The sequence below is a fragment of the Podarcis erhardii genome (assembly GCF_964252035.2).
Source record: "Podarcis erhardii genome assembly, chromosome: 10".
NCBI lineage: Eukaryota > Metazoa > Chordata > Lepidosauria > Squamata > Lacertidae > Podarcis > Podarcis erhardii.
In genome coordinates this window covers 55,798,914-55,825,517 of record NC_138500.1, presented here as the reverse complement: position 1 = coordinate 55,825,517, position 26,604 = coordinate 55,798,914, and the positions used below count along the sequence as shown (strand labels likewise).

General features: G+C 43.3%; 1 protein-coding gene across 1 annotated transcript; it reads left to right on the top strand.

The window, feature by feature from the left end:
• The first annotated feature begins 16,344 nt into the window (after positions 1 to 16,344).
• LOC309350848 (ankyrin repeat, SAM and basic leucine zipper domain-containing protein 1-like) lies at positions 16,345 to 23,788 on the top strand. The gene is made up of 4 exons (XM_081878145.1): positions 16,345 to 16,653; positions 18,398 to 18,497; positions 22,177 to 22,299; positions 23,657 to 23,788. Exons 1-4 carry the CDS (start codon positions 16,546 to 16,548, stop codon positions 23,770 to 23,772), a joined length of 447 nt encoding a protein of 148 aa, XP_081734271.1. The 5' UTR covers positions 16,345 to 16,545; the 3' UTR covers positions 23,773 to 23,788.
• Positions 23,789 to 26,604: the final 2,816 nt, after the last annotated feature.

Here is a 26,604-nt window from a genome sequence, read left to right as displayed (position 1 = left end):
GAAGTAAAACCTTGTAATAAAAAGAGAGCAGATAATAACTGCAACTCTGAAGACTGTCTAGCCTCCATGTAGGTGAACCTCACATATTGAGCATGCAGGGGAGAGGAGCACAATATAACAGGTGGGGAACCTTTTGCAGCCCAAGCGTCACATTATCTTCTGCACAACCCTCTGGAGTTGGGTGCAGGCATGCTAGCAGTAGGCAGGGCAAAAGTGGGAAGAGAAATGTATATATTGCTATGAGGTTTTTTTGTGGGGGGGTGGTTAGGTTCAATGCATGGGTGCCCTTCTAATTCTTGGAATAGACAGGCTAGCTTCCTGGTGTAGTGATAGCCTGGGGGATGAGCCATTAAGGGGAACAAAGGTAGGAGCTCTGTGCAAGACAGCAAATGGGTAGGGCCCCCTCGTTCAACTCGCAAATAGTTAGGACAAAGGAAGAGTCGAGAGCGGAGAGTTAAGTTGTATGAGCTAGAAGCTGGAAGAGAAGCTGCAGACTGGGAAGCAAGAGAGGTGTTTGATTTCTGCTTGAATCCAAGGCTATGGCTAAGGTGAACCCCTCCGCTGTAGGCTCAGGGTTGTATATATGTGTAAATAAATCATATATCATAAAGACACCACAGTCTCTGCTGTGCTTCATTGTCCAGAGGAAAACGCAAACCCTGGGCAAGCACCTTGAAGCCTTGGGATCTCGCACTGCTCAGAGATTGAGGTGGTGTATAACAATATTTGAATTATGGTGCTGGAGGAGACTCTTGAGAGTCCCATGGACTGCAAGAAGAACAAACCTATCCATTCTTAAGGAAATCGGCCCTGAGTGCTCACTGGAAGGACAGATCATGAAGCTGAGGCTCCAATACTTTGGCCACCTCATGAGAAGAGAAGACTCCCTGGAAAAGACCCTGATGTTGGGAAAGATGGAGGGCACAAGGAGAAGGGGATGACAGAGGACGCGATGGTTGGATAGTGTTCTCGAAGCTACCAGCATGAGTTTGACCAAACTGCCGGAGGCAGTGGAAGACAGAAGTGCCTGGCGTGCTCTGGTCCATGGGGTCACGAAGAGTCGGACATGACTAAATGACTAAACAACAACAACATAACAATATTTTACCCTTGTGCAGTAGGCTAGTTTCTACCCTTCTCTGTCTTCCATAGAGACTAGCAAGAAGAGTCATTTATCAGAATTCAGGGAAACATTCCAGGCAGGCAAAAACACTTAGATATGAAGCAAGACTAGGGAGGGTTGTGGTCTGGAGAGATAGCCCCAAGGGCTCCTGAAATCCAGGATAGAGTGTTGTGCTCTGTCTACCTGGTATGTGATACCCATTTTTTTTTAATTTTATAGGATTAGTTACCCCAAAGTGACAAGTTTTTTCTCTAAATGATATCAGGCATCTTTTCTCCATTGACAATTTACCGGTACTTTAGTCACTGATTGGCCACTTCTACTTCATACAAATCCCTAATCTGAGTGGTTTGATAAATGATAAACTAGCAAAATCTTTAAGCCAGTGCAAAAACTCTTAATTACTTCACAGGAAATGCAGGGCTGACCTTTTCCGATAAATTAGCAGAATACCAATTGAGTTTAACAAAGAGAAAACTGTGGCATCTCGGGGAGATCCAGATCATCAAAGATCAACTACAACATGAATTGAAATAGCTAATCCTGTGTCACCTTCTAAAGTGCTCTGCACACCTTGTGTCAAAACCAGGGGCTTTGCTAAAAGCACACAGTGACATTGGACAACAGGAGATCAACAGACATAAGGAGCCTGAAGTTTTTTCTATCTCAAGGCTTTAGGTTTTCTATAGCAGATTTGTTTACTTTGAAATTACAAGATTAAGATAATTGATGGTGGTACACAACTATCAACACTCATCCTGGAAACGAAAGTCACATTTGCTTAGAAATATATTTGCTACTGCCAATTGACATTGTTTATACAAGTGATCATCAGGATTCATGGATATGGGAGAGACAACTGTCATTTGTTTAACAGCTGAATCAAAAGATTAAAGATCTAGATCTTTAAAATGCTTTGCAGCTTTGCGCACCCTTGGAATGTACAGGGCTCCATCCATGCATTCACTGGGATGAATGGTTTATTAACAGAGTCTATATGTTATCAGACAAGAATCCAGAAATACAAATTCACTTCTGGCTTGCCATTGGCAAGCACTTAAAATTATTATTATTATTATTATTATTATTATTATTATTATTATTAATAAATTTTATTTATATCCCGCCCTCCCCAGCCGAAGCCGGGCTCAGGGCAGCTAACAACAATCAAATAATCAAACAATCAAATAATCACACATTCTAAAAATATTTCATTATAAAAATTAATTAAAATCAAATTAATGGCAACCGATTAAGCAAAATTCTGTGCAGGTTGCCAGAGGAGGGAGTCAGGCTGCGCCCTGACCAAAGGCCTGGTGGAACAACTCTGTCTTGCAGGCCCTGCGGAAAGATGTCAGGTCCCGCAGGGCCCTATTATTAGGTTCCCCCATCCTTCTCCAGAACTTGTAGAAGAGTGGTCGTTCTCCAGTACATCATACTGACTTCAGAGAGGTTTAGAGCAATCGGATATCTTTTACCTTGCACTAGATGCTTGGAAAAGCAATGAAGGGAGATCCTTCCAATTTAGAGTTGATAAGGAAAGTGGGGCTTACCACCGAAATCATTTCATATAATTGTAGATCTGGAAGGGACCACAAGGGTAATCTTGTACAACCCCCTGAAATGCGGGAATCTTTTGCCCAACGTGGGGGTTGAACCCACAACCTTGAAATAAGTGAGTGCACGTCATTGATAGTTAATGTCAAAATCTATTCTATATGGAACTATGTGCCATTAAAGTCAAGGTCACTTGTCCTAAAATACACACACACACACACACACACAACCAGCTGTTAATTTATTTTATTGTCAGATTTTAAATGTTTTTCCCTCATACTGTTTTAAAAAAGGAACACACTCATTGTATTCAAACATACAGTGGTACCTCTAGTTACGTACTTAATTCATTCCGGAGGTCCGTTCTTAACCTGAAACCATTCTTAACCTGAGGTACCACTTTAGCTAATGGGGCCTCCCGCTGCCGCCAGCATGCAATTTCTGTTCTCATCCTGAGATAAAGTTCTTAACCTGAGGTACTACTTCTGGGTTAGCGGAGTCTGTAACCCGAAGTGCTTGTAACCCGAGGTGTTTGTAACTCGTGGTACCACGGAACACAGAGTATAATTCCTCCTTGAGGAAGGGCAAAAAGTTATGATTAAAAGCATTCAATTACAGTGTGTTTATGCAAAGGTCTGCATAAAAAAAATTATATAATGCCAATATAAAGTCCTTGAACTCAGTAAAGTAGATCTCTGGTCTAGATTCTTGGCAAAATCCTGAGATTCAGGTGTACACATAATTTCTCATTCCCCCCTCCCCCCCTCTCTCTCTCACACACACTTTCTATGCAGCATTGGGGTGTTCAAGAAACACAAGTCCAAAGTCTCATTGGGAGTTAAGTCACACGGTTCTTTGGATTGTAGGCAAGAACACAATGTCACCCATTGTGCCCTAAATGTTGTTGCTTTTAATGTGAACTTGGAGGTGTTAATAGTCACATTCTGAAAATGTAAAGGCCTAGATTTAATTATTAAGTTTATGGACACCTCTGAGGCCTCTGCACTTTTTTGCGCATGCTTCTTTAACTAGGAATAAAACATTTACTACCAAATCTTGAACAAGGTCACCATAGAGAAACAGGGCAAACAGGTTTATTGTATAGTGTATTACAAGGGCTCCCTTTATAGTTGTCACTGGGATAAATTCCACATCTTTCTATGCTTATGAAGAAACCTTCAAAGAGTCCAGCAGAAACAGCGTTCGTTTTGGTCGCGATCCAAAGTTAATTTAAAATGGAAAGATTCCAGATGACATCAAAGAACTTCAGGCCAAGCCTTTCCTGAGGCTATGAAAGATGATAGACAGGTTGCAAAGAACCGATTTTATATACCTGTCCTCCATATAAAGGATAATAGGGTAACTAGTTTTACATATTTGCCGTTCTAATTCCTCAGCATGTAGCTCTCTAGCCTGCAGAGAGGCGCATATATATGCCTCCTAGTGTAGCTCAGGGCCAAACTAGACATGGCATTAAATGTGTCTTTGCATTGAAGATGCTGGTTTTTAAAAATACAAACAGCATCAGCTGGGAGGGCTGATAATTATCAGGATCATTATTACAGCAGGCAACTAGTAGGATGTAACTCTTTCCCTCCCAGCTGCAATCAAGAGCCAACTATTCTGAGTGTACTATTCTGTTGGGAGGAATATCCATTCATGGGTGTAGCCAGGATTTTTGTTGGCAGGTCTTTTGTTAGGAGGGCACAACCTCAGTTTGCTATGTATTCTTATTTATTTTTATTGATAGGGGAGCAGCTGCCCCCCTGCTCCCCCCACTATACCCATGTCTCCATTGGCACCAATTAGAGATTCCTCCCAAAGCAGCTATCAGCTGCAGAAGAGGAATTTTCTGTAAGGGCTCTGTCAAGAAAGAAACAGCTGAATTTTCCCTCCATGTCTGCTGTGAGATTTATTAGGACCCCCACCCCACCCCATCCTGCCAAGCTGATGCTACTTAATCTCTTTTTTACCTTTTAGAAAGCATACTGATTTAAACCTGTTATAGTACAAGGGATTCATTTATTAACATTCTAGCAACAGGGCTTTGCAAAGGTCCCTTAACCTACAGTAGATTGCATCTCCCTTAAACCATTTTAACTACCCACTTGATCACAACAGCATGTTACTTAAAACAGGGTTTGGGATTTCCAAACTTGGGTCTCCAGCTGTTTTTGGATTGCATCTCCCATCATCCCTGACCACTGGTTCTGCTAGCTAGGGATGATGGGAGTTGCAGTCCAAAAACAGCTGGAGACCCAAGTTTCGGAAACCCTGATTTAAAACATAGTAAAAGGCTGCACTCATTTGTTCCATGCTTCCAAATCCCATATGCACTCCAATTTAGGTTTGGTGATACTGCAGACTTGTTTACAGTATAAGCAGGCTACAGACTTTATTATTTTTATTTCATTGACGAAAATAAATTGGCGAAGGGACCAGAAATATTCCGGCAGGGGCGCCCATGTGGGATATAAAAGTAGCAATTAAGGAAATGATCAAATGGTTAGGCCACATGTCACCACCATGACTATTTAAATATCACTGAAGTCAATGGAATATTAGCAGCCTACCTGAGTAAGACTGGAGCTCATGTAAATTTCATCTGCATGAAAATGTAAGTGAGACAAGTCTACATTTTCTAGGAAAACTGACCAGGTTCATTTGAAATGAGACACATGTCTTGATATAAGAATGAAGTAACATTCCCATGGACGTACGTTAAACAGATGTTACCAATTTCCACTACTTTTATTACTTTCATTTTGAGAGAGAAAAGGACAGTTAAACAGCAATGAGAGATAACTAATAATTTCAAAGTGATCTTTAACATGCAATTTAAGGCATGGGATGGTGTTTTACATCTGTTGCTGATTATAGGTACAAAAGCAGAGGATGCTTAATGATAATTTCCAGTGAATTAACCCAGAATAAAAGAGTGTGATTATGTAGATAGCAAGCATATAATCACTGGCTAACTCTCCTGCAGCATTGATCCATGTTTGTTCAGAAGTAAATCCTACTGTATTCAGTGGGCTTTACTCCGAAGTAGGCATTTAGCTGCTTTTAGGCAAAGGTTGTGAGATCCATTCACAGATCTCAAAAAAAAGAAGAAAAAAGAAACCTGGTATAGATTTTACCTTGTTCACTCACAAATGAAAGCAAACCAATCAAGATAAAGAGGTAACTTAAACAATTATTTTTAAGCAAGTGTCATGAAAAATAAATTTACGGTAAATAAAAAGAAGTGCTGTGGCCTCATGTATCCCACTTCCTGTTTCATTTTACAGTCCCTGTCTTTTTTTTTTTTTAAAAAAAAAGACGTATAAATATTTCATAGGTTAAGTATTTACACCCATCCTTAGGTTTTGTGTGCAGTGTGTAGACCAAGCGAATGTCATCGTAACTCTGAAGCCCTGATTATTAGTTGGTACCAACTATAACATACAGCATTCAAAACATACTGCTAGTTCATGGGCCACTATCTTTCATATGGAACGGCACACTTTACCACAGGACTGTGATAATAGCTCCCGTCAGCAAAAATAAAACTGATAGGGTAATTCCACATGACATTTTTTGGTCAAATTCTTAAAAACAAAATAAAACCAGCACTTGAGAATTCTAGGGAGATCCAACCAAAACATAGGATTTATTTGTTCAAAACTGGAAAATATGCCTCTGCATACAATGATTATTGGTTGTGTCTCTGCTAATAGCAGTGGAAAGCTGTACTATTGTCACATGTGCAAATTAATCGGCAGATATAGGGTGCATTCATGCATTATACAATTCATTCCAGATTGGCTCAGTACAGAGAACCCGGAGTGCCAGTTTTGTGATATGTGTGTTCAATGCAGATGGACTGAGATGCTGGCTGGCTGCTGGATAGGTGGTTTATTTTCCAGTTTATTGCAGGGCCAGCTGAGCCACCTGCTCACCGTTTGATTGACATCTGTTTTTGTAGAATCCACCTGACGCTATCTCTGCCTGGGGCTGCATCCCTTGCTAAGGGCTAATCTAAGACTGGTTTTCGCAATGTGAAATGTAGAGAAGTATGGTGAGTCTCTATTTCCTAGCCAACATAAGCAATGCCACTAATGAAGAACATGGATTGACATCTGCCTACACTACCTCCCTAGTCTTAACATCTGGAAATAAAAGATGTTGTTAAGAAGAGCGTGGAATGTATTAGAGCTTTGGAATGACGCAGTTAAAAATGCCGTCGCCATATTGGGAAGTTCTGTCGGAGGACTTAAGTCTGAGAGGAGAAATAGAGAAATAGAGCTGTTTTTATATTGTGGGTGAAACTCCTCAGTGGGACTTAAGAATGACAGTTCTGTAATTAATGATGGAAAGAGTGCTGTTATCTATGAAGGTGATGATATATGGAAACCATCTCGATTTGAGGATTGGAAGAACAGAAAATTCACACAGGATTATTATTGGTGTTTATCGGCTTAAGGAGACTATCAGAAGATATCATAAAGAAAAAAGAGAAAATATATGAACAAGATGTGATGTGGAAACAGCAAGATAAGACTGGATAGAATTATGAACTCTGTTTGGACTGATTTGGATTGATTTGGACATTAACGCAGTAGCAAGAAGATGATCAGAATCCCCCTTCGGATCTTGAAATATGGGTCCCCCCAACAAAATTTAAAATTCGGCTTTGTAATTCGGAATTTATGTGATGTGAATTAATTTGATTTGATTGGCCGTTTAATAAAAATTATTTTTAAAAAAGGAAATAAAAGATGTTGGATCTGCAAGTGTAGTATGAAATGAATATTTTGTAGTCAAGTTTGCGAAGGTGATTATGCTGCAAGCCGGCTCCTCTGTTTACTCCAATGGCTGGAGCACAGATCTAGATCTGTTTCAGTGGTCCTAACCATCTACCATTAGGTAGAGAGATGCACCTACCTCAAGCAGATCATGATGGGTGTCATGAAAAGGCAGCAAATGGTTTATTATTTTTATTGTACTTTTTATTGTTGGAGAGTAGATTGGAGAGGTGCTTGTGAGGTCTTCTGTCTCATATGCCAAAATAACTTGGCTGTCCTTGGAAGCTATGCACATTGATTGCTGGGGTGGTGCTGTGTCTCAGGCTGCAAAGTGTTTTGGACTGCCCTTGTTGTCTTGGCAGTTAAAGTGAACAGTGTGTTTGTGTGAGTGAGAGAGCTCCATATTCACAAAGGCACCTAAGAATCTGCTACTAGCTGAAGCAATGCATAAACTATATTCTATTAGCCCGTCAATAACTGAACAGGCAGGCCATCGTTTTGTATATGGATAACATATGAGTCTGGCAGATGGTAACTGACCTAAGACAACCGTGTCCGTAGCCGAAATGTTAGCATAGATTTGTCCAACACCACAACCGTTTGGGCCAGCTTAATGTAGCCATGGGAGCCTGGCTCTGCAGAAGGCCATTGTTGTTTTGACTGGATAGCAAAGATTTCTCAGCAACTTTCAATCCTCTTTCAGGGCCAAAGTAAAGGTAGGAGGAGTGGAAAGTGTGTGAATCTCCCTCTGGCCAGCTCATAAGGTTTATGTTTCTAAAGGCAGTTTTATTTAACTTCTTCCATCTCATAGTGTCATTTAATAATCCTAGAACAATAACATTATTGAGGCTGGAAGGGCAAAAATCCAAGACTGGTATCTCTTGTGACTGAACAAAAGGCACATGCACGCTGTCCCACACAGTTGAGCAACAAAGAGTATCAAGCAGTAAGAAAGAGTGTTTAATTATTTGTAGACCGTTTTAAAAGTTCTTAAAGAATACAATCTCTTTTTGGGTCAATATATAGATTGGCATCTCTGTACTTAAGAAAGACTGTAAATAGTAATATAATATTTATACCATTGTAGAAATTCACAGCATTGAGTGATTAATACAGGTAATAAGCAAGGAAGTGTTGGTGTGTACAGGGCATGATTCTGTGCCCTAAAAATTCCTTTCTGAGACAACTTGCCTACTGAGCTTCAGGCCACTGGCTGAAGTAGTAATTCCTCTGCTTGAGGAATATGCACGGCCATGATTTCATGGTCAGATTTCAGCAACTGATTATACAGTGGCACCTCGGGTTACAAACACTTTGGGTTACAGACTCTGCTAACCCGGAAACAGTACCTCGGGTTAAGAACCTTACCTCAGGATAAGAACAGAAATTGTGTCGTGGCGCTGCGGTGGCAGCGGGAAGCCCGATTAGCTAAAGTGGTACCTCAGGGTAAGAACAGTTGCCGGTTAAGAACGGACCTCCAGAACGAATTAAATTTGTAACCAGAGGTACCACTTGTTGTGTTACTAGAGAACTGTCTCCAGCATAATATGTCAAGAGAGCTGAAATCACAAACCCCACGTCACTACAATTGGCGACGAGGATGGGATCCGGAATGCTGAGGAGCGGTTAAACGCAGCCCTGCCTCAGAGTCCGGATTGTAGCTAAGAACAAGACTCACTGGCCAGCTGAGAAGACGACCCTGCCCACAGGACAATGGAGAGTCCAAGGGTATTGGAGCCCTTCCAGCCATCAGAGCCCCACACGTGGGAGGACTACGTCGAACGCTTCGAGTTCTTCGCAGTGGCTCAAGGGATCACCGATGCCAGCAAAAGAAGGGCCACATTCCTGAGCTACTGTGGGCCTGAGACCTTCAAGCTGGCCAAGGCATTGCTTGCCCCAGCGAAGCTAAGTGAGACATCTCTCAAAGATATTCTTGCCTGCCTAACAAGCCATTTAGCGCCTACTGAGACAAGCCATTTAGCGCCTACTGAGACCAAGATGGCCCTGCGGATGGAGTTTCATAAGAGGCAGCAGCGTGCTGGGGAGTCTGTATCTGCATTTCTAGCTGAACTGCGGAAGCTCGCTCAGCACTGCGACTTCCAAGATCTGGAAGAGACTCTCCTGGATCAGTTTGTCGGTGGTCTGAGCAGCAAGAAAGCCAGAAGACGCATCGTGGCTAAAGAAGAGGTTACCCTTGCTTCAGCCTTGAAGGAGGCCACCGCCACAGAGAATTATGAAAGAGAGGAGCTTGATGCCAGTTGCAGGACCCCTAAGCCACAGACAGAAGTTGCGCATGCCATGGGCGAGCTAGAGGCTACTCCGAGCCAGAGCCCAGTCCGTGGGGTCGAGTCAGTGCGTCAGGCAGGTGCCCTGGTTGTGGCGGAAACCATGAGCGGAAGAGTTGTCGTTTCCGGGATGCTATGTGCCAGACGTGTGGAAAGACAGGTCACATCGCCAGGGTCTGTAGATCGGCGGCGTTGGGAGCGACAGGAGCACCTAGACTGGAGCATCGCAGATCGCCCACAGCAAACCATGTTCTAAAGGACTGCCACTACGTAACGGAGATCAAACGGGAGGGTCGTGCAGTTTCCAGCGCAAGGCAAGGCACACGTCAAGGTGAAGATTGAGGGTCAGCTATGCGACATGGAGGTGGACTCCGGATCTGGATTCACTATCGTGTCGGACCAGACCGCGAGGACATTCTTCCCCAGGGGTAAGTTGCCCCCTCTGGAGCCCTTCCCGGCAACTTTGCAGTCATACTCAGCGGGCCGCATCCATGTCATGGGAATGTCTGCCGTGAGAGTACAGTTCCGGGACAAACAGGTGGTACTCAAACTGGTGGTTGCGAAGGGCAGTCGCCCCAGTCTCCTGGGCACTGACTGGTTCCCCGCCCTGGGACTGAGTATATCAGGGCTTAATTCAATCCAAACCTGCCCTGAGATGAGCGAGGCATTATGCAAAGAATTTGCTGGTCTCTTTAATGGAAAACTGGGTTGTTATAAAGGGCCCCCAGTTGACTTCGAATTGGACCCTGGGTGGCCCCAATCCGACTCAAACCAAGGCGAGTGCCATTTGCACTGCAACCCAAGATCGAAGCAGAGCTGGATAAATTGGTCAAGCAGGGAGTTCTCTCACCCGTGGACTCCGCTAAGTGGGAGACTCCAATCGTCACGCCCCTTAAAGCAAATGGGGAAGTCAGGATCTGTGCTGATTACAAATGTACTATCAATAAGGCACTCAGGGGAAACTCATACCCCATTCCAGTCGTATCACATCTGTTGGCTAAACTGGCTGGGGGCAAGGTGTTCGCCAAAATTGACCTGGCACAAGCTTACCAACAGCTGCCAGTAACCCCACAATCAGCGGAAGCACAGACTATTGTCACACATAAAGGGGCGTTCAGAGTTAACAGATTACAATTTGGAGTTTGTGTGGCCCCAGGGATTTTTCAAGGGCTCATGGAACGCCTGTTAAGAGGTCTGCCGGGGGTCTTGCCATTTTTTGATGACGTTTTGATTGCTGGAAAAGACCCACAGGAACTGGTTGCGCGTGTCCGTGCAGTGTTGCTCAAGTTCAAGGAGGCGGGGTTGCAACTAAAAAAGGAAAAATGCAGTTGCACTGCAACTGGCTGCACTTAGATTTTGCTGGGCCATTCCAGGGGAAGGTCTTTTTGGTTATCGTCGATGCATATTCCAAATGGTTAGAAGTGGCGATGGTCCCTAGCATGGCATCAGCTGCCGTAATCAAGGTGTTGAGGCAGCTGTTTGCAACCCACGGGTTACCTGAGACAATTGTATCACTGGTCGCACTGGTTGATGATCTCCGGCGGGCTAGGGACAAAGGTGAGAGCTGTTTCCTAGTTCTGCTGGATCTCTCAGCGGCGTTTGATACCATCGACCATAACATCCTTCTGGACCGTCTTGAGGGGCTGGGAGCTGGGGGCACTGTCATACAGTGGTTCCGCTCCTTCCTCCTGGGCCGTGTTCAGAAAGTGGTGGTGGGGGATGAGTGTTCAGACCCCTGGGCTCTCACTTGTGGGGTGCCTCAGGGTTCTGTCCTCTCCCCCATGCTTTTCAACATCTACATGCAGCCGCTGGGAGAGATCATCAGGGGGTTTGGGCTGGGTGTTCATCAGTATGCGGATGATACCCAGCTCTACCTCTCTTTCAAATCAGAACCAGTGAAGGCGGTGATGGTCCTGTGTGAGTGTCTGGAGGCGGTTGGAGGATGGATGGCGGCTAACAGATTGAGATTGAATCCTGACAAGACAGAAGTACTGTTTCTGGGGGACAGGAGGCGGGCAGGTGTGGAGGACTCCCTGGTCCTGAATCTTCTACCCAAGAGCAGCTCAGCTGGTGACTTGCCCGTCGCAGTACACGGCGTCGCATGCTGCAAAAATAACATTCGCGCGATGCGAGCTGACCAGTTACCCTCCATTAAGCGCGCAATGGATTCTTTGGCTGTTCTTACCATGCACTCCGCCTGCCCATTGGAGGATGGGTGAAAGGGCGCGGATGTGACCCCTCTTATGAAGTTATCAGCCAAGAATGCCCTGAATTCTTGGGATACAAAAGCTGCCCCATAATAATAATAATAATAATAATAATAATAATAATAATTTATTATTTATACCCCGCCCATCTGGCTGGGCCTCCCCAGCCACTCTGGGCGGCTTCCAAAAGAATATTAAAATACTATGATACATCAAACATTAAAAGCATCCCTAAACAGGGCTGCCTTCAGATGTCTTCTAAAAGTCTGGTAGTTGTTGTTCTCTTTGACATCTGGTGGGAGGGCATTCCACAGGGAGGGCGCCACTACCGAGAAGGCCCTCTGCCTGGTTCCCTGTAACTCGACTTCTTGCAGTGAGGGAACCGCCAGAAGGCCCTCGGTGCTGGACCTCAGTGTCCGGGTAGAACGATGGGGGTGGAGACGCTCCTTCAGGTATACTGGACCGAGGCCGTTTAGGGCTTTAAAGGTCAGCACCAACACTTTGAATTGTGCTCGGAAACGTACTGGGAGCCAATGTAGGTCTTTCAAGACCGGTGTTATATGGTCTCGGCGGCCGCTCCCTGTCACCAGTCTGGCTGCTGCATTCTGGATTAGTTGTAGTTTCCGGGTCACCTTCAAAGGTAGCCCCACGTAGAGTGCATTGCAGTAGTCCAAGCGGGAGATAACCAGAGCATGCACCACTCTGGCGAGGCAGTCCACAGGCAGATAGGGTCTCAGCCTGCGTACCAGATGGAGCTGGTACACAGCTGCCCTGGACACGGATTTAACCTGTGCCTCCATGGACAGCTGTGAGTCCAAAATGACTCCCAGGCTGCACACCTGGTCCTTCAGGGGCACAGGTACCCCATTGGTAACGGTGCTGGATTATGTCCACCCGGATAAAATGCCAAACCGTAATTCAAGAGCAAACCCCCAGGCTGAGACTGACACAACAAGGTATTTCGCCCCTGAAGATCTGGTCTGGGTGAGGTTCGCGGTGGGTGGCTGGTGTGGTCACCCGGGCTAGTGGACCTGTGTCCTATTATGTGACCTTGGAAAATGGGCAAGTTTGGAAGAGACATATAGATCAGCTGAGGTGCCGGGCGCTCAGCAGGGAGGAGTCTGATAATTCATCCCTGGCTAACGACGCAGAGCTACAAGACCAGACTGAAAATGGCCCAGAGGTGCAATCACCAGGGGCTTCAGCAAATGAACCAGGGTCTGCTAGTCCTCAGGATGACGAGGTACAGGTAGGGGACCCTGAGATGTCTGGGACTCCATCTGTTCCTGATGAAACCCCTATAGCAGCCCCCCTACCACAGGTGACACCCAATCCAGAACCGGCAACACCTGTTGTCAGGAGATCAAGTAGAAGTTGTAGGACCCCACAGTACCTGAGGGATTACGTCTGCTGTGCTCACTAGGGGGGGGAGGGGTGTTGTGTATTGAGTCAAAGGATTTTATATCTGTATTATTATTGTCTGTAATTGCATTAGGATAAAGTAACTGCCTTTTGGTTCCAGAGGGTACAGCTACTATTGGTTCATTTAAGCTGCTGTATTTGGATCCTCTGTCTTATTGGTTGCCTCCAAAAGGCAGGACTGATATTGCCTGATTGCCTGATATTGTTCCCTCCAAAATGTATCCCTTCTAGCTAGTTCCCTGTCCCTATAAATGTAGCTCTCCCCTCCTCAAGTCTCAGTCTTGTTGCTTTAATAAAGAAGTGTTACTAGAGAACTGTCTCCAGCATAATATGTCAAGAGAGCTGAAATCACAAACCCCACGTCACTACACCACTGTAACAGGGTTCCAAAATGGTGTAGAATCATAGACTCCGTTCCGCGATTCTCTTCGTCTAGCGGTTTTTTCGTCTTGCGAAGCAAGCCCATTGACGGCTTAGTGGATTAGCACTATTAGCGGTTTAGTGGCTTTTAGCGGCTTAGTGGCTTAGAAAAAGGGGGGGAGGGGAAAAAACCCACAGGGACTCGCAAGACATTTTCGTCTTACGAAGCAAGCCCATAGGAAATTCGTTTTGCGAAGCACCTCCAAAACGGAAAACTCTTTCGTCTAGCGAGTTTTCCGTCTTGCGAGGCATTCGTCTTGCGGGGCACCACTGTACAAATTTACTGTAATTTACTTTGGGTCATTTTAAGAGACTATAGCTGGGGTAGCTTAGTTGGTATGAGGTTCTTAATTTCAGGGTTGTGGGTTTGAACCCCACACTGGACAAAAGATTCCTGCATTGCAGGGGGCTGGACTAAATCATCCTTCTAGTCCCTTCCAGCTCTACAGTTCTATGATTCTATTTCTGCACCTGGCAGAAATGCTGTGAAAGGATAAAAATGTCATTTGTACCTTCAAGGTGAATTCCTGCTTTGGATCTAACTAGCACTGGAAGCTGTTTGGTGTTTTGTTTTTGTTTTTAATGTTTATTTACATCTTCCTCTGCAAGTGCTAAAGGAACAATTGGAACTGTTCATACCTATTAGCATGTTCTAAATTAGTTGCTACTATGCAGGGGTGAAAATCACTGCAGGGCTCATTATGAACAGTACAAGGATAGGGAATAGCAGAGCTGATAGTTTTATTTCAGAAACAAGAAAATAATGCAAATATTTTAATGCCTCTCTGCAAATAGACATGATGAATTCATCTTGCATACTACACCCAGTATGCATCTTTCCCCTTTTATCCATGTTAAGAGTAGCGAGCTGAACATTTTGAAACATGCTATCGTACGCTTTGAATGCACAAAAACCATAGCCATATATCAAAGGCAGTGCATTTCATGTCTCTTCCCCCCCCCCCCCAATATTACTGGCCAATATGAAGTCTTGCAGATAAAGATGAACTGAGAAGAAGAAGACTTGGGACAGCTGAGCGGCCCCAATTCCGCTCCTATTTTCATGCTCCTACCTGTGGGGTTGTCTCAGCTGGGAAGGGAGGGCTTTGGCTTCCCAGCTGAGCAGCCCTGCTCCTGCTTCTACTCTTGTGCAAGCAGGAGCGGTGCTGGGACTATCTCGGCTGGGGAGGGGGAGCACTTTAACACAGCCCCCATCCTGCCACTGGCTTCTGTGAGCTGGTAGCGGGTCAGGGGGGCTCTATAAAACTGCTTTGGGGTGTGTGTCTGTGTGTGTGTTTTAAAACTTCATATAAGGACCTACTGAGTATACATGTATAGGATTGCCATTTCAGCCACATAGAAATAAGAAGGAACTTCAGGCACTCCTAGCTAATTTTCATGGGTCCTAGCTAATTTTCATGACTTAAAAGTAAGTCCCACATTGTTCAGTAGCACTTGCTTCCTTTTTCATTACCTTATTTATTGATACTTATTCATAGATATATAAAATACAATACCCATGACAAAGTATATTTTTATAATATACTAAAGCAACTATTTAGTCTAAAAAAGAACAAATTCAGAAAGAAGAAAAGACAAGAAAAGGAGAGACCCAAAGAAAGAGAAAAAGAAAAAACTAAAGATAGAAAAGGATAAAAGGGCTTCCATCTCTCTGTCCTGCAGCTACATGTGATATTCATTCCTTAAAATCCAACCATTCTATAAACCAGTATTTTTTCAATCTTCAAATCCTGCTATTTCAAGTTCATATCCTCTTTCATATGAAAAGTCTGAAAGAAACTTCCAGTCCTTAACAGTTCTACCCAAGCTTACAACACATGCTGCAATGCTAACCTTGCCTACTTGGAAGAAAGTCCCATGTAATTCAATGAGGCTTACTCCCAGGTAAGCACAGTTAAAGGCTATATCCGTATAATTCGGAATATTTAATGTGATTTGATTGGATTGTTAAAATGGAAAATTTAATAAAACATTTTTTTTAAAAAAAGGCTATACCCCACTGAACCCCAATGGCAGTTAATTACTTTTACTGTTCACACAGTAAAAAAACACAAAACAAAAACAAAACAGCAATACTCCAGTTACTATGAAGGATAAATTCACTAATAGATTCTAGGACAACTCATGCAGGTATTCATTTCACAGCTTGCACCCCATCAGGACAGTAGCTCATTGCTTTTTTATATGTACATAGTTTTAATTCTGTTCATGTTTCATTGTTTTTAATGGTTTATATGTCCCCCCCCCCATGTGTTGTGATTCTTGTGTTTTTTTTAATCTATAAGCCGCCTTGAGTCCCATAAGGGGAAAAGGTGGGGTAAAACCAAATGAATAATAATAATAATAATAATTTTACCACAAAAACCTGGTGCTGGGTTCTAGCCACTCCACCCCCCCCCCGCAAAAACAACAACAACAACCTTGATGTACCACTTGAACAACCACCCAGGGGCGTTTAGTACTTTAACATACTAGAATAAATTCACCATTTCAACAGGAGGCAACCCCCCCCCCTCCTCGAAGATGGACTGCGCCAACCGTCCCGCGTGCTCTCTGGGCGTTTCAACTTTCCCGCTTTCATATGCGGTTGGCGGCCTCGCCCCGCGTCCCCGTCCTTCTGCGCCTGCGCGTTAGAGGGTGGCGTGGGGATTTGAAAAACAGAAACCTGCATTATTTTTTAACGGCGCGGTCGCCGTCGAGTGAGAGGAGGCGGCGGAGGAAGGATGGCTAGCGGCGCTTTCTCCCTCGCGGTGCCAGCCGGAGAAGAGAGCAGCGAGAGCGACGACGACGGCTGGGTCGTCGGGTCCGTCGAGGCGACGCCTCAGAAGCACGTAAGGAAGGCCTGGGCCTGAGGCGCTTCCAGGAGGCACAATTTCCAACTCAGAAGGCCCTTTGGGGTCGGTTCCCTTGCGTCCCTCTTACAGTCATTTTATTATATTCAGGTGTTTTATGACCTGAAGCGCTCGAGGCAGAGCCCTTTTCTTTTGCCCCCCTTTGTAACTCGCACAAGAGCCCCGTGAGGTAGGTTGTGTGGAGAGTTCCACCGCCGAGGGCATCTATTTTGAGTGCCCAGAGTTTGCCATGGTGTTATTTTTTTTGGGGGGGGGTGTCACAAGCAGTTGCAATTCGGAGTAGATAGGGCCAGGTGGATATTACATTTTTTAAAAAATTGGTTTTATTGGATTTTCAAAATAGAAGTAACAGAGGCTAGAACATGGGCGTCGCCCGATAAATCCTCCAAAAGTATTAAAAAGCAATAGAAACACTTAACAAGCTGAGGTTCTGTCCCTGCCCCCTCAGCAGAGACTTTCTGGTATAAGGCAGTGTATAAATTCAATAAATAAATAATAATAAAATAATAAAGCCTGCCCCGCCCCCACCAAAGTCTTTGGTTTTTGGTTTTACATATTAAAGGAAATATCCGTGACCCTCCAAAAAAACTTTTTAAATGGGACCTCCCACAACTTTTTGCTGCCCCCCACCAAAATCCCATCTATGCCCATGGGCTACAATATAGGAATCATAAAGCAAGAGAAACAGAAGACAGCTGTCGAGAAGAGTGGGCAAATGGGTGCCACAACACACTCAACAGAGTGCTCTTTATATTTCTCATTTATTTGCTTCACTTAATAAGCCTCCAAGGTGTAGTGTGCTGCTCTTTGAAATTTGGAGTAGAGCCAGGTGTGCTTTACAAAAGAGAAAGAAAAAAAGTCATATTTATTGGATTTTCAAATTATAAGAATAGAGGAATCGTAAACCAAGAGTCACAGAATATAGTACAGTGGTACCTTTGGATACGAATGGGATCCATTCTGGAGCCCCGTTCGCATCCTGAAGCAAACGCAACATGCGCAGGTTGCGATTCGTTGCTTCTGCGCATGCGCGTGACGTCATTTTGAGCGTATGTGCGAGAGGCGAAACCCGGAAGTAATGCGTTCTGTTACTTCTGGGTCGCCGTGGAGCGCAACCCGAAAACGCTCAACCTGAAGCAACTTCAACCCGAGGTATGACTGTACAGTTGGCAAGAAAAGTGGGAATGGATGCTGTGACACAATTCAACAGGGTGGGTGCACTTTACATTTTTCACATTTGCTTCTGATGTGTCACGTAATTCCATTTAATAAGCCTCCAAGGTGGACTGTGAGAATAAAATGGTAGTAGTAGGGAGAATGTATTGTAAACCGCCCTCTTATCCTCAAATGAAGGGCAGTACAGTCATACCTCGGGTTATAGCCACTTCAGGTTGTGTTTTTTTTGGGTTACGCACCTGCAGAAACCCGGAAGTACCGGAACAGGTCACTTCCGGGTTTCAGCGGTCACGCATGCGCAGAGGCGCCAAATCGCACTTTGTGCATGCGCAGACACTCCACTGTGGGTTGCGAATGCTACGGGTTGCAAACGTGCATCCCGCACTGATCATGTTCACAACCCGAGCATCCACTATATAGAAATTTAATAAATATTGTGTGTAGCCTTGAACTTGTTGTAGGGAGAACTTTGGAAAAAAGGTTGAATATAAGTGTAAAATAACTAAATATTTAATCACTAAACCAATGTAGTAATTTTCCTGTTTAGCAACTGGATGACCTGTTGCAGTCAAATGACAAAGATGAAGCATTGAAGAAAGCATTGCTGGCTGGAAACTTGCCTGCTATTGAAGAGCTTTTAAATTCAGGTAAGATTAATATATTGTCTGTTTTAATTTGATGTGTGTATATAAAATAGATTTTGAAAGGTTTTCTGAGAAGTTATTTTTACTATAAGGTAAATCTTTATTCTTCACATAGGTATGTAGAGGAATCTTATGAGCTCCTTTGAGCAAATGTAAGGTCTTGCAAATGTGCACTGGAGTTGCTCGCCTTTCTTTTAACCAAGAGCAATTCCTCTTGAGTTCTGCTGCTTCTCATAGTCTCTTGACTTTTATTGGTAGCCTGTTGGCCATCATGGCAGGCTGCTGTCAAAAGCAGGAATGTGGAAACTTTTCGCTGCACGTGTAGCTCACCTGATGCTTTATGGATTGGAACTAGAACAAATTTCTTGACCAATGGCTGAAAGTTATTGGATTTGCTTGTTTACATGTTGAAGGTTCCAGCTATGTTCATAATACAGCACTTTAGAAAATATTGTTAAAGCAAATGATTTGAAAAATTTAGACTTAGCTATTTAATTAACAGAGATTTTGAAATATGAAGTCCAGATATTATAGTGGGAATGGAAGCTGTAAGAGGGTGGAGAACCTCTAGCCTTAAGCTCACCAGGCCTCTTTATTTGAGCCATGAGGCCATTTTGGTCAAGCTATGCCCACCTGTCCATTATATATGATGTCAGGTGTGGAGCGGGTAAAGATTTGATTAAAGGTGGTTTGGAGGCACCTGGCAATCATTTGCAAAGCGTTCCACAAGGCCTGCCTATTGGCTGACAGTTGGCACATCTTCTGCACAGTTTGGTTTCGAATTGTGCAGGTAGAAAAGGGCCACCTGGCATCACTGTGATGTCTGGTGATTGGCAGGTGGGCAATTCCACTCATCAATTCTGGCCCACGTGTGTGGAATTGAATGCTCTGTCCCATTGACAGATTCAGTTCCCCACTCCTGCCACGAAAATTAATTTTGAGCTATCAGATTAAAATAACCTAACTTCAGGAAATACTTTAAAAAAAAAGTCATTTGACATTACTGAACGTGTTTCAAGTGCTGAGTGCTTTGTCTATGTGCCATGGGCACGCACATTAGTATGCTACAGGTGGCAATGGATTTCCATTATGTGTGGTGAAATAGACATACATACTTATTGATCTAGCAGGGTACATGCAGTTTTCTGCATAAATGTGATAGTCATTGTGATAGCCAAGTGGTGTTCCATCTCTGGGACACTACTTTATACAAACTAGAATTATGAGAAACTGTAGTAAAGATGGTTAGATAGATTTATAGAATTTCCAAAAATGTTATTACTGCTACTCATATATTTAAATACATTTTCAAAATGTAGTCAGTTTCTTTCTCTTTGTGCCTGCTTACCTGGGACTTATTTCTGAATAGGACTGGACTGTAAAAGTAAGGTTACTTGGTTTTTGAGGAAAAAGCCCCACAGAAATTAAAAAAAATATTGGGGCATGATTGCTGTTGATATGGCAATGTGAGTTTTATTCATTGTGAATCAAGATTACATTGTAGAAATTAACACACCAGCAAATGCTGAGAAGTCTTCGTAATTCTGGATTGCTAATGACTGAATCCAGTAATTCTGGGGTATTGCAACATAAGTTAGGAATGATGTATTGACCTGTTATTATACTTTTTCCCAAGTGTCAAAAATGTTGAAATATTCTAAGATAAGAGTTTTTTCATGGAACTTTATCTTAATCTCCTAAGGTATTACTTCACCTTTTCAACTTGAGAGCTTTCTATCCATAAAAATAGCAGCTTTCCTGTAAGTAATGACTTCTCAGCCAATAAATACTCTTAGTCCAATAAGAGAAGATAAAGTGATTACGTAACTTTCTCCTCTTCTATGCTGACTTCAAGCTTTATTTGTGGACCATTTTCTTCATGGCGTCAAAGCCTAGCTAGTCAAACAAAAGATGCTGGTACATTTTGGAACACTACTATTATTTCTACTAGCTTGTAGAAATAACATGAAGAGAGCAAAGGTTCTCAAGGAGCTCAGCAACTTTCTAGTGATTTTCCAAATGATTGTGAAATATGAGTGCATATGACTATGTGCAAGTGGCCTAGGGCACTAGTCCTCAACTAGTGGGTCAAGACCCAGTACTGGGCCTTAGCCTGACCTAATGTGAATCACAGAAGCAGCACTGCCACCAAACAAATCCCCAAATGCACATTGGGTTACAGGTGGGTCTCTGGTCTGAAAAAGCTGAAGTTCTTCAGCTGTTGGTCCTCAGATGTTATCAAAGAACAGTGCCTGTTATTCCCAACTGACTGAGCAACAATGGTCAGGGTTGATAGGAATTGTAGTCTAACAACATCTGGGGACCAAAGGTTGAAGAAAGCTGGTTTAGAATCACCTTGTATATCAAACTAGAAAAGTTGCTTCCATGATTTATCTGTCTTATCTGTCTATCTAATTGTGTTCTACTAAGTAGGCTGATGGATGAGGGACAAAAGAGTTTTGCCTCTGCTGGTCTGCTTCATTTCAGTGCTAGCCATGGAGGTGGGCATATTGCTTCTTGCATGGTCATCCTGGAAACCAGGGAGGTTTGATGAGGAGAGACAGGGTCTGTCACCTGCTGCCCTTGTGCTCACCTTCATGGAATTAGAATAGAGATACAAGGATGAGCTAGAGAAAATAGCTATATATCTCTGTACCTAAACCCCTTAGTAAAAGTGATTTAAAGATTATTTTTTGTTAAGTTGTATGTGGAGGATTCCACATGGCTAAAGTGTTATTTTTGCTGGTTCTTGCAGGTAATTAGTATTTAACATTTATAAAGTATCTGTAATTTTCTAAGTGATTATAAATGAGTAAATAAAAAATAAGAGATTGTCTGCTTCCACAGTCACAGTGTAAATGCACAATACAAAAAGGAATGGATGGAAGAAAGCTAGCATTGGAGCAGGTTCTTCTACATTAGCTGATTGGTGCAGCCAGAATGATCTCCCCCTTACCATGGTGATCCTCGTAGGAGACAGGATGTGCTGCACAGACCACCTGGCTGGTGGCAGAATCCAGACAATGTCTCAAATTCTATTGTGCCAGGCAATGTAATCTGATGAGTTGAATTTTAATAACACCTTGAGAGATCTAGAATACCAAGTGCTGCCAGTGATATAAAAATGTGACTTTGTTTTCATACTTGCAATAGCGGAGATGGGTAAGGTAAGATCCTGGGGGCACTCTCACCTGAGCTTTTGTCAGGTGTACTTGCTGCTATTGCTCTGGGCAAAGGGTAGAGTTCTGAGACAGTGGAGTAGATAATGATGCATAACAAGGATGGGGAACCTGTAGCCCTCCAGTTGTTGTTCTCCAGGTCCCACCAACCCTAGCCAGCATTGCTAGTAGTTAGGGTTGAAGAGAGTTGTAGTCCAGCAAAATGTGAGAGAGGGCACAGGTTCTAATACATAAAGCCTTTTCCCCAGCCTTCTTGATAATAGTATTAGGAAAGGCAAAATATTGGGGCCAGATATTCTTCAGAGTAGTTTCCCTGCTCCAACAGGTATTTCAACCACCTCTACTGCCATTGATCTCTGCAGCTAAAGACTGCATACTGAATGGCTAGATAACTTTTGCCGAGCTCTGGAATTTGTATCTAAAGTCTCTGAAGAGAGTAGTACAATGTATGAGTCTCTCTTTTATTAACTGTGTATACTCTTGCATATATAAAATCATTGCAGGTGTAAGTGTGGATTCTACTTTTAAGTTTGGATGGACTCCTCTGATGTATGCTGCAAGTGTCTCAAATGTGGAACTCATGCAAATCCTTCTGAACAGAGGTTCAAATGCAAGCTTTGATAAGGGTAAGCCTTAGTAAATCAGCTATTCTTCTAAGCATTTGTTTTAGGACTTAAGGTTTGCAGGTGGAAATCCAGCAGGAGTGTGGGGGCTATCCAGTGTATTGTACAGAATGTTACATGTATGACTATTTGTCTGCCGGACAGAAACTCTGGGTGTGTGCTCGGTACAATGAGTGCCTCGTTTTTTGTTCTTTTGAGGCCAAAGGCAGAGGTTGGTGGATGAGGCCTTCAGAGACATGATAGTGATATCCCACTCCCAGGGTTGACACTTCCTCCACTGTCATGGTGAATGAGACTGGAAACCCAGTCAGATGAGCGGTGTACAAATAATAAAATTGTATTATATTTCAGGGAAGGAGGGAATCTAGTTCCAATATGGGATGAGGGTGAAAAAGTTTGACTGCCCAAATGGGGAAGGGGCAGAAGTAGGCATTGAAAATGACAGCAGTTCAAGGAGTCTGGAGTGCTGTAACTTAAAAACACACATATCAGAAATATTTGGAAAAAGACACAAGTGTATAGGTTTTATATGGTAATACTAGAAGTGTCTGAACTGAGATGGGAAAGTTTGAGTGCTTGGTTGTAAAGGAGAGCATGGATATAGTGGGCACAATGGAAACCTGGTGGAATGCAGAGAGCTGAAGGGACAGTGTAGTCTCTGGATATAACAGTTTAATTAATAGCAATTGGCAGCTAAATTTTCAATCCAAATATTAGTATAAAAACCAGGATCACAATAATTATCAAACAGTCATTAGAATCTAAGCTTAAAATAACAGGAAATATTCAGCTGAAGGTCATTTTAAACAGCCATGTCTTCACTAGCTTGAGGTCACATGGGCATTCATGCCCATGGTTAGCATTTCATTTCATTAGGAAGGGGTGTTGAAAAACCAGCCAAAGCTGGAAAGAGGCACCTCTCGACACTGATGCTACCTGCTTATCTCACAAGTACCATATAATGGAGTATCCTCTAAGCTATAAATCTGATTTTATCCAAAACTGGTTGTAAACACAAGGACAAAAAACTATATGGAGTATTTTAACATATTTATGGTTGTTCAGGTACAATAAAAGAACATACTTTTAAATAAGTATTAAATCTAGCAACCTGTAGTTGAGTTTAAATATGCATTTAAAGTTTACACTTTAAATTTCAAATTGAGACCAGTAGGAAATTTCCCTTGAAATTTAAACAAATTTAGTGTTATGAATTCTCCATTTCCAATTAAATGCAGTTGATGCTTTCTGTATATTGTGCTTGTAACGAGCATTGGTCTTTGTACACTTATTTTTTACGATGTCTGGTTATTGTGTTTTATTATAGAAATCATTGGTTATTTGTATAATTTTCATTTAGATCAATATACAGTATTGATGGCTGCATGTACAGCACATACTTCAGAAGAGCAGATTTTAAAGTGTGTAGAACTGCTTCTCTCAAGAAATGCTAACCCTAATGCTGCTTGTAGGTAAGCAAACAACATTATCTCCAAATTTCTGACTTATAGTCGTTTTTAATTGAACTTGTTCTGTCATGTTTACTACCAATAGATAACTTCTGAGTAAGTCTTTGGCCTTCACTCTCTGATATGTACTACCAATGTTTCTGTTTGCTGACAGTGCCTTATGTGGGTACTGTTTTCTCCTAAACCTTTTGTCCTCTTCTGAAGTAGCCCTCCAAATGGTTTTGTAATATTTGTTAACCATTTGCATTGAGAAACTTGATAAAAGATTTGAACTTACTTCATTGTATTGGCTAAACTTTGCTGTTGATCCAGTAAGCAAACTAATTTTTCAGCATGCAGTGTTTTGCTGTAGAAGAACAGGTTTGATTGAGGACTAGAAACTCAATGCATTTTGAATGTTACATCCGCTTACAATGTTCGTTGTGTGGAGGATACTTCTTTCAGAGCTGCTACTTTCTAGTTTCTCAAATACTATAAAAACACTATCTTGTTAAATTTTCCACTCCTCTTGAAAAGTAAACTATTTTCCTAAGCTAAATAGCTATAACATTGGCAGTGATAATATCTTAGACCTGAAGAGTGAACATTTTCTGTAACTGTTCCATTAAAGCAGAAATAGCCCTCCAGGTGTTGTTGTACCAAAAGTCCCCTCATCCTTGACCGCTGGACATGCTGGCTGATGGGGATTGGAGTCCAGCAACATCTGGAGAGCCACCCCTGTTTTAAAGCCTTCCATGACTCACAACTGTATTTTTAAAAGAATCTTACATTTTCTATATTAATTTCCACTAGTTTTCAGCCATCTTGGAAACTGTTGTCAGGCAGGATATAAATATTAGCGTATTTGTTTGCTATGGAAATCTCCCATCTGTTCAGAGCTTATCTCTTGCTGGACACAGCCAATTTGCTAGAAAGACCACTAACATTACGAGACTTCAAAATTGCACTAACCTTCGTGCCCACATGTACACATATACTGTCATTTGCAGTGAATCAGAAGTGAGGAAGGTGGAGAGACAATTTGTTCACTTCCAATTTATAAATATTTCCATGCCTACTTTCATGACGGTGATGCCTCCTTATCACAGCTTACCAGGCAATTGACTAGTTCCTGGTGTTAACAAGCCCTCATTCACACTGACCCACATTGGTACAATGGTACCTTGGGTTACAAACGTTTTGGGTTACAAACGCTTTAGTTTACAGACTCTGCTAACCTGGAAGTAGTACATCGGGTTAAGAACTTTACTTGAGGATGAGAACAGAAATCGCGGCGCAGCAGCAGCGGGAGGCCCCATTAGCTAAACTGGTACCTCAGGTTAAGAATAGTTTCAGGTTAAGAACGGACCTCTGGAACGAATTAAGTTCTTAACCAGAGGTACCACTGTAGTTGATTATCTGTAACACTGTTTTATTATCTACCCACTACTGAGGAGAACTTTACACAATCAGAAATCCAGGGGAGCAAGGGAATGGTAAAATTCTTTCTACTCTGCATGGACAGTACAGGGAACCATGTGGTTATGTGCTTACTGTAGTAAACAGTTACCTTTTGTTAAATGCTCTTTGTTCGCCCCAATCCCACAAACCACAGAGGCTTATTCTGTTGGCTGTTCAGTGGCTTCTGTGCAGAGATAGATTTCCTTTGGGAAAAAGTACCCCAGCCCACTGAGACCTTTGATGCCCACCCCTCACCACCTGGACTCAACACAATACTCATTGAACATATTTCCCTAATATTAGCATTGCCAGACCTCTCCAAGAGCTCCTTTTTGTTGCTGGTAAGATTCTCTGTAAGCAGTAGGTTTGGTAACCTGTCATGGACAGTTTGAGTATCGAGGCCTAACTTGCCTTCCCTCCGTTGTTGTCTCCTCTTTGAACTTGAGGAGCATGCACTCAGAGTCTCTGTGTTCATTTTCCCCTGAAAGAGCCTCAAGTAGTGGCTGTTTTACTTAGGGCATCTTTGGCATTGTAGATACTGTATTGGTCCAAATATAAGCCACACTTTTTTTTCTAAATTCTGACCATGAAAATGGGCTTTTACGATATCGCTCCCGTCCCGTCTCGTCCACAGCTTCCCCAGCCTCCCCCAAAGCTGGTTAGGAAAGAACGTGGGGGAGGGGGAAGACCGCCGGCACCGTGGCACGGTTTCCCCTCAGCCCGTGATGCTGCCAGGAATGCGGGGAAGCAGTCCCTGCCCACAGCTTCCCCGCCCTTCCCCCTCCAGCTGGGAAAGGGAGGAAGCAGGGAAGGGGGAAGGCTCCCCCCCTTCCCAGTATGCAGCCAGGAGCACAAGTCAAACACACTAGGAGCATGGGAAAGCGGCGCTTGCCCCACGTATAGTCCTCCGTCCTCTCCCCCAAGGCCAGGAAGGAGGAAGCCACCAGCAATGCAGCGCCCCCCACCCTTGCCCAGAATGCGGGTAAACTGCCAGGAGCGTGGGGAAGCTGCACCCACCCTGCATGCAGTCGCTAGTCCTTTCTCCCCAGGTTGGGAAGGGGGAAATCCACCAGCAACGCTGCATGGCTCCCCCTGCCCAGCATGCAGCCAGGAGCGTGGCAAGCGGCACCAGGAGCGTGGTGAAGCGGCACCTGTCCTACCCGAGGGACATACTGCGGGTCCTCTTTAGTACCCATAGGATTTTCTTATACATTTGCCATTTACCGATGTGATTGCCTGCGGAATTTTAAGGGAGCGCCTTCGGGTATTGTATTTTTTTCTCTCCCCCCCTCCGAATTGTAAAGGTGCGGCTTATTTGCGGGTGCAGCTTATATTTGGGCCAATATGGTAGCTGTTGTCTGGCCTTAGTACCATTTCTCATTGCTCAGGTGCACCATCC

Excerpts from the sequence above, each read along its gene's own strand:
- LOC309350848 (XM_081878145.1), top strand. The coding sequence starts at position 16,546 with ATGGCTAGCGGCGCTTTCTCCCTCGCGGTGCCAGCCGGAGAAGAGAGC. Across the intron at positions 18,498-22,176 it reads TGAAGAGCTTTTAAATTCAG|GTGTAAGTGTGGATTCTACT; the intron begins GTAAGATTAATA and ends AAATCATTGCAG. Across the intron at positions 22,300-23,656 it reads AAATGCAAGCTTTGATAAGG|ATCAATATACAGTATTGATG; the intron begins GTAAGCCTTAGT and ends ATTTTCATTTAG.